The sequence below is a fragment of the Arachis ipaensis genome, chromosome B7 (assembly GCF_059453495.1).
Source record: "Arachis ipaensis isolate K30076 ecotype BB chromosome B7, ASM5945349v1, whole genome shotgun sequence".
NCBI lineage: Eukaryota > Viridiplantae > Streptophyta > Magnoliopsida > Fabales > Fabaceae > Arachis > Arachis ipaensis.
Genome location: NC_142442.1, coordinates 36559447 through 36570260, shown reverse-complemented (window position 1 = coordinate 36570260; position 10814 = coordinate 36559447). Strand labels below are relative to the sequence as shown.

At 34.3% G+C, this 10814-nt stretch overlaps 1 protein-coding gene across 1 annotated transcript; it reads right to left on the bottom strand.

Annotated features, from left to right (window-relative positions):
• Window positions 1-262: 262 nt before the first annotated feature.
• LOC107609484 (phosphoglycerate mutase-like protein) lies at window positions 263-5051 on the bottom strand. The gene is made up of 10 exons (XM_016311473.3): window positions 4831-5051; window positions 3899-3963; window positions 3434-3541; window positions 3041-3120; window positions 2550-2712; window positions 1985-2059; window positions 1780-1865; window positions 1210-1329; window positions 720-764; window positions 263-631 (listed from the first exon to the last, which is right to left on the bottom strand). The coding sequence occupies exons 2-10, from the start codon at window positions 3959-3961 to the stop codon at window positions 517-519; spliced, it is 855 nt and encodes a 284-aa protein (XP_016166959.1). The 5' UTR covers window positions 3962-3963; window positions 4831-5051; the 3' UTR covers window positions 263-516.
• Between the last annotated feature and the right edge of the window lie 5763 nt (window positions 5052-10814).

Sequence of the window (10814 nt, the reverse complement as noted above, 5' to 3'; positions counted from 1 at the left end):
CTCACTAAAAAATTAGAGTGTACATCCGTCTACCGTATAAAAATTTTTGTGTACTTTTGTCCATTCTTCTTTTATTTAAATAAACGAGCCTAATAATCATAGTAAATACTAAATGCCATCCAATAGAAATTTTATCAACCAAAATTAACCGAATTATAAATGAATTTTAATCTATTTAAAAAATATAGAAAGCTTTTTCTAAAAAAGATTAGGGACTTAAACTTTTATTTTCCCCTAAACTTTCAGTTTTAAGTTCATGAAATAAAGTAATAATAACATGCATTCATATTTGTGTCTATTAAAGAACTAGTTTCTCCATCATTCACCGATTTACTTAATTCCACAAAAAAGGGAGTTATATAACTACTTGAATATAGTTTTCTTTCTTTTATTCTATGAAACAAATACATGAAACTTTGCTTGTAAACGCAATTAAGATTAAGAATTCACTATATCCTGGACGAAAATCTCATCACTATATACTAATCCACCATTAATCACCGAGGAAATAAGTTATTAATTAGTGGATCCATTGGCTGAATGCTTATCATCAGCAAGATCACTGGGAAGATCAGGGCCAGAAGGAATCTTGCCAGGATAATTAGTACTTGACTCATCTGATCCAATCATACTGGACAATGCACGCAAATAAAATTCAAGTGAGAAATTAATTTGATTTTGAGTGTAAAAGTAGCTTGTTGAGCAAGTAAAATCCTCACCCTCTGTCAACCAGAACAATTGAACGTAGCTCACAATTGGCAAAGCTGTATAAACAAGAAATACAAAATTGTCAATTAGTGTTATCAAGTCTACACGTATAGATCAACAACTTAGTAGTTTAAAGCTAATAACATTTTCCGATCAAATGAACTTCCTATATTTCTGTATCTTTTAATTGATTTTTTTGTAGTCATGTCAAGGAACAGATAACTCAGAAACTTCAAATTAAATAAGTTACCACTAGAGTATGATTCACCTGAGTTGTTCTAAACCAACATAAGTCATTATGGTTATTTTATTATTATTATTCTTAGGTTTCTAATATTTCGTACCTCTTTTAAAAGGATGAGATTTCTTCCTTCAGTGCTATACTCTTATTAGACACATACATAAAAGGATCTAACTATTTATAATTTCTTTTTTCTATCATATATCAAAAACCTGAATATTCTATTCATCTAGTCTGACGTTTTCTCAGAAAATGCTTACTGTTTGCCTATTTCGCTCTTCACATTTGGGTGACAATCATTTCCAAAGACACTTAGTGTATTAAACAGAAAACTGCTGTGAGTAACGATCGCTATTTCCTTCTCTTGGCGTGTCCACAACCTGGGCAATAACAAAATTTGGGGAAAATATGTCAGAGTTAGTTATAGCCTTATTGCCATGCTAACACATCATGAAACTTTGCAACTATTTGTCCAGAACATATTCAAGCTGGAGAGAAAAGGACGAAATATAAGAGTAGTATTGAATGTTAATATTGGTTTTATTGCCAAAGTGCAAACACATAAACAATCTGAAGCCATCAATGAGGGGCATAAGATTCAATGCAAAATCATGGTAGAAATTTCAAATGCAAAATTAAAAATGGTTTTCTAAGAACTAAAATTAAGATATAATGAACCTCTCAACACAGTCATTGGCAAAAAGGATTATTCTCCGGCCCTCCTTATCTGAGTTATCCAACACGATAATCTTCTTGGTAAATAACTAAATATGCAAAAGTCATTGGCAAGAAAACAAGAGGAAATTATTTAATAATACTAAATTACTAACCAGTCAAGAAACTTCAGTCCCCTAGCAGTAACTTCTTCTCTCGTCTCTCTTTCTGGAGTCCACCAGGTGTCCTCGTCAGTTTCAATCTAAACAGATTTTATATCAAGTATGAATCCCATTCAACCAAATTTTTGTTATCAACTAGTGAGTAGTGACATATATATAAGAATGAGATTAACTGTGAAAGCTGCTAGAGACAATGTACCAGTGAAAAATCAATTGCTGGAAACATATTCCGGTATTCACTGATGGTTCTTCTCTTATCACAAGGATGATTCCCCTGAATTACAGGCATAAAGCATTATATAAAAGCATATTGACTTATATGGCAAATGAAACTTAGGAAAGGGTTAAGAGTTCTGTTGAATCTTCATATTTCATTTTTGTCAATAGCTACAGGTGAACTGGTTATGTAAATAAATGCGGAAACAAATTATTCAAAGATGCCAAGCTGACTCCATATATGATACTAAAATGATCCAACCAACCAAATTAGGATACTTTAGAAAGACTCACGAAGCCTAGTTAACCTTGTAGTGATACAAGGTAACAAAGGAACACACCAAAGCTCAGAGTGACATCGTCAATACCATACTAGCCATTTTCAAACAAATTTAGGTAGATTTTTATCTGGTATATTTCTTAAAACTAATGTTGTGGCATAATGAAAATTTCGGGCCAAGGGAATGATTCATGTAATTAGTTGAATCAATAATCCAAACTCCAGAACTACACCAAAAGTAAATAGCATTTATGTAATCGTTACGTACTATTTGTTCTCGGCAAAGCTCTACTGCTAAAAATGGTGGGGAGTTAAGACTAGAAATTGCAGGATGATTGCTATCTCCAACATTTTGCGTCATCAAAGGAGCTTCCTTATTCCCATCAGCATGTGCTTCACCACCAAAGACACCAGCTGCTGTTTGCATAGTCCTGCAAATAATGCAATTATGAGCAATGCCAATATATGAAACTTTTATTAAGATGATTCAGTTTTTCAAAAATTGAATGGTTAATATCCTACATTTATCCATAAATTGAATGTTATGAAGACACTGGATGGTAAAAATTTTCCATGCATGTTATAGATATTCTCATTTGTGTCGGTTTGTGTGAACACACATCATAAACAAGAGCTTGTTTGTTAGATATGGTGTATTTTTTTTAAAAAAAAAATATGAATAAAGGAAGCAGCAACAGAATTAACAAAGTGAGATTGACATGTCTTAACATAATTCTAAACATTATAACCAAGCTATACCTCAACAGGGGGGAAACAATAACTAGTTCAATTCTTTTGGAAAGTCCACAAGACTTGACATGGTTTCGCAGATTTGCAACCTGTCATAGAGCCACAAAAACACCACCAAGCTGTTCAGAGAACAAAAAGTGAACTATGAAAAACAAGGGAAAGAACAGGACAGATTTGTCAAATTCATGTTATTCTTTTCACAAAACTCCAAATTATGGAAATTCCATGGAACCCCACCAACACCGCCAATACAGGAAGTTTCAAACATTTATCATCGCAATTGCTTCAAGGAGGAATTTTCACACAGCAAAGACCAACCGGAAATATTTGTTGACAACATGACATTATCCAAATTCAAATACGCACACACAAAAAGAAAGAAAAGAAATAAAAAATAATTACCTGCTTCCAACCAAGAGGTGTTAGTTGCGCATCAAAAAGATCCTCAGACATATATGCATCATGGTTTTTCTCTCCCTCAACATTATGAATTCCTTGGGCATGCCTAACCTATATTCAAACATGATTTAAGACATTAATGCTATAACTAGAAAGCAAAGCAAATGGTGTATGATCTCAAGAACCACAATACAAATATACAACATACTTTAGAACTCAACCTATGAATCAACTAAATTTCATGCACTTCATAAAAAAAATTTGAAGACCACATAGCACGGAATTTCATTGAACAACATCAGTAATAAACACCAATCCATTTATAAAGTACCACAGCTGAGTACATTTTAAAATTTCATATCACAAACCTCCATCAGGTTGGAATTTAAAAAAAATAAAATAAAATAAAATAAATTTCTTAGCATAAAGAAAACACAAAAATGCGTAAAGGATAAAATTGTCACATACCAAGTGAATAGTTTTGCAACGATGCAATGGATAGAGACTTTGATCTACAGCAGCGGTACCCATACCTGTAAATAAATAAATAAATAATAAATTAACTGAACTATAGAAAAAGAGACAATGAATAAAATATTAAAGCTCAAAAAGAGAACTGAAATTGCAAAAGCGTAGTAAAAGGTTTAGGCATAGATACCGGCGGTTCTGCAGAGTGGCAATTATAATAACAATAATAAATTAATAATAATAATAATAATAATAATAATAATAATAATAATATAAGTAGAAAAAGCGAGAATCTAATTTTGGCATAAAACCAGCATATGCTACCGTACATATGGAATGGAATTTCAACAACAGCAACAGTGGATATAACAGTGAACACTGAACACCACATCATTTTTTTCCCTTATCAAAATTTTTAATTCAAAATCACGTATTCAAACTCAGCAAATGTTCACGAGATAAAACTTATGTTAAATCCGCTATTCTATCGTATGATTGGTAAGTTTGTGTTGAGTTTATAAAGTTAAAAATCTTGCTTCCTTAAAAGCGTAAGAAGAAGAAGAAGAAAGTGATCGAAATGCTAAGAAAATTGTGAATGAAGTTATGATGAGCTTTCCAAAAGTGAGGAATTATGAAATTCTAAAATATCTGATCTGAATAGAATACTTTTGGCTATTAATATCAGATCAAAAGAAGTAGCGTAATTGATAAAAGTAGCTGGATCTAAATATCTAATAGTAGTTGATATGCACTACTGTTTGATCGATACCGTGGAATCAGCAACATTCGAAAATAATAATTAATAATTAGTAATTAAATACGAATAATAAATGCAGAACAATTAAAATTTAAAATATGAATTGCAACTATAGAGGAATGAATGAAAAAAAACGAAAGACAAAGGAAAAAGCGCGAGAGAGAGTTTGACATACCAGGAGAAGAAAATTTTGATGCGAGGGAGGGACGAGTGATCAAGGAAGTGATAGAAGGAAAGTAAGAGGGTAGTGTTTGAAAATGAGGGCAAATGTGGAATTTGAGTCGGGGTTAATAGAACGATGGAAGGACGGTTAGGAGTTAGGAGAGTTGGCGGCTGATGCGAGTGATGGGAAGATGGAAGAGTTCGTGTTCGGTTTTGGTTGTAATGCCTTTTTCCACGTGGACAAGTTGCCAACTGCACAACTAAAAGTCTAAAAGAGAAACGTCAGTTCGTCAAACGTGTACCGGGTTCAAGATTTGGTGTGACTCAACTCAGTTGGAATTCTTTTTCTTGAATTTAGATTTTTCATTTTTATTAAATATAACTTTTGAGTCGGATTTGTTTCATATTTTAAATAGACTTGTTCTGATGGTAATGAATCTTTTTAATTTTTTTAATTAAAGATGTAAAATCTAAAATCTGATCTTTAATTCTTGAATACTGTTTTTTTATATTTTTTTTTATCTAACTCGTATAAATATAATATATGATGAAAGATTACATTTTATTCCTTTAAAAAAAAAATTGACAAAATCTAATTTCTATTTTTATTACTATTTTATAATTAAAATATATTTTTTGTCGTAAAATTAGTAATAAATTATACTTTTTTATTAAATATTATTTATATTTTTTTTTCTTTCTATTTCCTTAAACTCTTCGTATTCTTGTTTAGTGTATTTTTTTTTTTTTTTACTTTTAGTTGTGTCTGTTTTAGATTCTTCAAACATCTTTTGCTTTCTTTCATTCTTCAATTTTAAGGTCGGTACTTCTAGTCCTTTTTTTCTCCTTGTGCTTTTTGAAATCATGTTTGCCTATATTCTTGATTCTGATGTTGCATTGAATTTAATTTTATTGTTATTGGCTTCATTGATGTGAGTATAATGTTGATCCTTTAGAAATAAATGGGTGTTGGTTGTATGATAAAAATAGATGATAAAAATGGTTTCTTTTTTTTCTTTTTGATGCTTCTCTTTTGCATGCTTGAAGTTGCTAGTGTTGTGTTTGTGTTGGAAGATTTGTTGCCCTTCAAGTGGCAGTGGTGCCACTTCTAGTGTAACATCCTATTATGTAAAATTTTAGGTTTAAGTCGTAAAATAGAGGTGGTAATATATTACGATATATATATATTTAAAAAATTCGTAACTAGGAGCCTTAAAGAAAAGTTAAAGCAAAATCGTAAAAAGAAAAACTCAACACACTTGGAAACATAAAACCGGATAAACAGAAAGGATAAACCATAAAAATAAGGAGTAGAGTACCAAGAATACAGAATATTAAGCTCTAGACTCGACCTGCGAAGCCAAGGTCCGCTGGAGTATAATTACATACATACATATAAACATATTCCAGAGTATCCCAAAAGACATAAAATAAGCCTCCTAATTCTCCAAAAAGCCTCTAGGAGGATTAAACATAAAGTACAAGTGGAGAAGAGTCTATATACATATATACACATATTAATATGACAAAATATAATATTCCCACTTCGCTTGCCATAGGAACCTCCAGACGCTCACTGAGGTGCATTTCGACCTACATCTGAAAACAACAACATATGTTTGAAATGAGAACCGAAGGTTCTCAGCATAGTAAGGTGCCAACGTACATAATATATAAGATCCCGAAAAAGGCAGAAGCAATCCTATAACTCTGACACTCAGAATTAAACTTAAGGAATAAATTAAACCAGAAATTTGGTAAATTGTCTAAGGTTCTCAAGTTCCAAATCTAATCCTAACTCAACACTTCACTCGTACCTCCTCCAACCCTCCGAAACACCGGTGGAACTACCCTCGTCATGCCTCCGTCATATGAGGGGTCTTTTAGTTGCACAGACATACAATTCAAGTAAGGAAAACACAAATAAATGCAGTTACAGCAAATAGGCAATTAACAGATAAACATAGTCAAGCAATTAGGCAAACCAAGATAATGCATACTTAAGCAAATCATTCAAATTCACATGATGCATATCTTTCCTATGGCTGATGATATCATCTGTCGGTTACATAGCCAGCTCGACATGTCCTGGTAGCTAACCTTGGACAGTCCCTCTGTACGCGCATCCCTATGCTCAAACTTATCCACGAGAAGAATTCCAAGCTAACATGGGAGAGACAATACCCCACTCTCAAAAATATCTATGGAAAGAATCCCAAACTGACATGCGAGAGTACCCCAAGCTCAATTCATATGTATGTGCAAGCCCATAGGGGAACCCAGAGAGTTAAAGCGTCCAGTCACATCTTACGTATAGGGGGTCAACGAATGTCTCAAAAATCTTTAAACACATAAATCATGTAATCATTCAATCATAAATCATCAATGTCAATATCAATCTCATTTCATCTTAACTCATTCAACATTATCATCATTGCTATTAGTTATAGATCATTTATCATTATTCACTTCATTGCCTTAACAACTCAACCATTCATCATTTCTCAATCTCTTCTCAACTTTTCACTTAACTTCTTCAACACGCCCACCCTTTTTCTAAAGCTTGAAAAATCGTTAACGGATTTTAAACAGGTGTTAAAAAGATTTACAAAGATAGAGGATTGACTTAACACTCAAAAATCTCATTTTTGGCTAAAACAAAAGCTCGTGTACGCGAGATTGCAAAAACAGAGGGAGTGCTCGCATCGCGTGTACCATCCGTGTACGCGAGACCATGTTCGCGCACTCGAGATTACAAAATAGTGGGCATATCTCGCGTCGCTTGTGCAGGTCGTGTACGCAACACTCCCTTTTCCTCAAAAGCGGTTAAGTTTGTAGAAAACCATATTTTTGTACCGAAGTTCGCACACGCATAACTTTCTCGTTTTAAATGACTTTTTATCCGTTCTTCAAACGGCATAAACTTCACAAACCTAATTTTCATTCAAAATAAGTTTCACTTAAATTGGGGTCCAAAAGCCGAGTTACGCCTCACCGAAGTTGGTCAAAAATTCACTTTTTAACAAAGCATCAAAATCCCATTCTTTCCAAAATCTTAATTTTAAACCATTATTTTACTCCTCAAAATAACACCAAATTTCATCCAAAACAATTCCATACCCTTTTCACCCCTTTCTCAACATACCACTATCCAATTCTATAAATTTCCACCCAAGGAATTCCTAATTATACCACATTATTCATAAATCATCAATCTATTATTATCATTACTCATTATCATTATCAAACCTCATCAACAATCAATGATTCACCACATTCTCATCATCAGTACATACAAACCTCATCAACACACTCAAAATCTTCAATTTAATTACAACCATTATTCATCAATTTCATCATCAAAATTTACTACCATTATCCACCATCAACAATTGTCAATAATCTACTCATTCTTATCACAACATAATGTTTTCACCAAAGCTTGATAAACCTTACAATTCCACTTAGTTCAACTTATCCTACGATCAACTAGCCTAAGTTTTCACGTAACAATATATATTATCTACGAGAAACCAAAACCATACCTTAGCCGATTTCTCCCTAAGCCAAAGACACCTCAATTTCAGCGTTTTTTCAAGCTTTCACTTCACCAAAATCACACCAAAACTAGTTCCCAGCTTCTGAGGTTCCAAATCCACAAGTTCAACCACCAATAGGACTTAAAATCAACATAATTCAATCTATTTCCACCTTATATTACCATAATCAACATCAAACCTTATTAATTCAACAATCCACATAAGGGTTTAAGGGTTCTTACCTTCCTCAAGCATCAATGGAATAAAACCCAATAATTTTCTCTAGCTAGTTTGATCCTAAAACACCAAAATATCACAAGTCTCAATATCCAATTACCCAAATTTTGAAATTAGGAAAAAGAGAGACTGAGGTTGAGGTTGCAATATCCTTACCGAATTAGTTAGTGGACTTTGTAGAGCTTGATGCGGTGGTCACGTGGCCGCAAACGGTGCTGTGATTGGAACTCCGGATTGAAAGTTATGGTGGAATGAAAATTGAAGCAAGGGTTTGAATATTCTTCCTTTCTCCTCATGCAAGTTTCAGCCTATTTCATTTTGGGGAAGGAGAAGGAAGAGCTGAATCTCTTAGTATTGGGTGAATTGGGTTGGGCCTTGGGCCCAATATGGGTCTGGTTCATTTGGTTCGGTCTGTTTAGCCCAATTTTGGTCTAAAACCTTTAAAATTAGTATTAAAATTCATATTAACTTATTTCTATTTCTTTAAACTAAAAAAATTAATTTTCTAATTTTTTAAATAATAATTAATTTATTAACTAATTATTTATTAATTTTACATTTTTACAACTAGCATGGCAGTGCCATTACCAGTTCCTTGGAAGTGAGTTTGTGCGATTGGGTATCTTTGTGCCTGTTTGAATAGTGCCACCATTGCTAAAGGTCATGGATACAAAAACTTTAGATATTGCACCTAATATTGTGGTATCTAAAGTATAGGTAATTCGGAATTTCTCTAAAATTTCTGTATCCATCATGAAAACTACACCTAATACTATGGTATCTACCCACTCAACACTCTTGGGTATGTTAGAAGAAATTTTAGGTATTGAAGATCGAGACATAGAGGTTGAGCACTGGTGCGCGTGTACGCAAAATCCACACTATTTCGTACAACAGCAGCAGTACCAGCAAGTGCACTGGGTCATCCAAGTAATACCTGAGTGAGTCAGGGTCGATCCCACAAGGATTGTGGCTTGAAGCAAGCTATGGTTATCTTGCAGGTCTTAGTCAGGCGGAATCAGAAGAAGTTGGATTAAGAAGTTAGCTATTAGGAATTATATGATGGGAATAGAGTTGAGAGTTGGAGTTGCTTTGTCTTTCTGAAGTAACTCTGGTACTACTATCTTCTTTGCTTGTGAATGATCTTCTTCTATGGCAGGTTGATCTCCTCTGCTACAGGTTGAACACGGTCGTGGCCTTTGGCCGTGTTACTCAATCTGACGAAGGGTGAGGCGCATAGCAATCCATTCTCTTGGCGATCCTACTCAAAATGCCACAGACAAGGTCGAATCTTCCAGATCAGAGAACGCTGCTTCTTTGGATTCTAGCCTATACCACGGAGACCCTAATCACCCCGGAGATCAGCTGAACTGGTGTCTCGAGAAGTCCCCAACGAAATTGTGGATTAACCGTCTGAGAGATGTATAAACATAGCTGTTGGCTCGTGCTTTTCTTCCAGGTACTCACACGAACCCAAGTAGATGCAGGTGTTTGTCAGGCACGTTCGTCTTAATGTGATGAACGGAGCCAATTTGTCAGATCGTCCTGTTAATCACGATGAAGATCAAATATACATCTTAGAGATAGATCAAGCACGGATACAAGAAGAAGAAATAGTACTTTTATTAATTCATAGGACTCAGCAGGGCTCCTCCCCTCAACCTAGGAGGTTTAGAAACTCATACTGAAGGTAAAAACAAAGTAAAAATGAAAATAGGGCTGAATGGTGTATGATAATATGTCTGTGAAAATCATGTAAAATACACTTTAAATACTAAACAGATGACTAGTAAGGGTGAAATAGTATATTTAGTGCTAAAATCCACTTCTGAGGCCCACTTGGTGAGTGTTTGGGCTGAGCTTTGATGAGATCCACGTGCTATGAGGTCTCTTGGGTGTGGAACGCCAGCTAGGGGGTCCTCTTTGGGCCTTTGGACGCTGGGCTTTGCTTTTTGGGCGCTGGATACTTGGAAGGGGCAGGAGGCTGGCGTAAAACGCCAGTTTTGGGCCATCTAATCCGAAGCAAAGAATAAATTATTATATATTGATGGAAAGCTCTAGAAGTCAGCTGTCCATAGCCATTAAGATCGCTCTATTTGGACTTTTGTAGCTCCAGAAAAGCTCTACCGAATGCAGGCAAGTCATATCTGAATAGCATCTGCAGTGCTTTCTCTGTCTCTGAATCAGACTTCTGCTCCAGCTCCTCAATTTCAGCCAGAAA

Bases quoted from the DNA above. Each gene is read 5' to 3' on its own strand.
- LOC107609484 (XM_016311473.3), bottom strand. From the start codon at position 3,961: ATGGGTACCGCTGCTGTAGATCAAAGTCTCTATCCATTGCATCGTTGC. The intron at 2,713-3,040 runs GTATAGCTTGGT...CATTATTTGCAG, and splicing joins ATTGTTTCCCCCCTGTTGAG to GACTATGCAAACAGCAGCTG. The intron at 1,866-1,984 runs GTACATTGTCTC...AAATCTGTTTAG, and splicing joins CAGCAATTGATTTTTCACTG to ATTGAAACTGACGAGGACAC.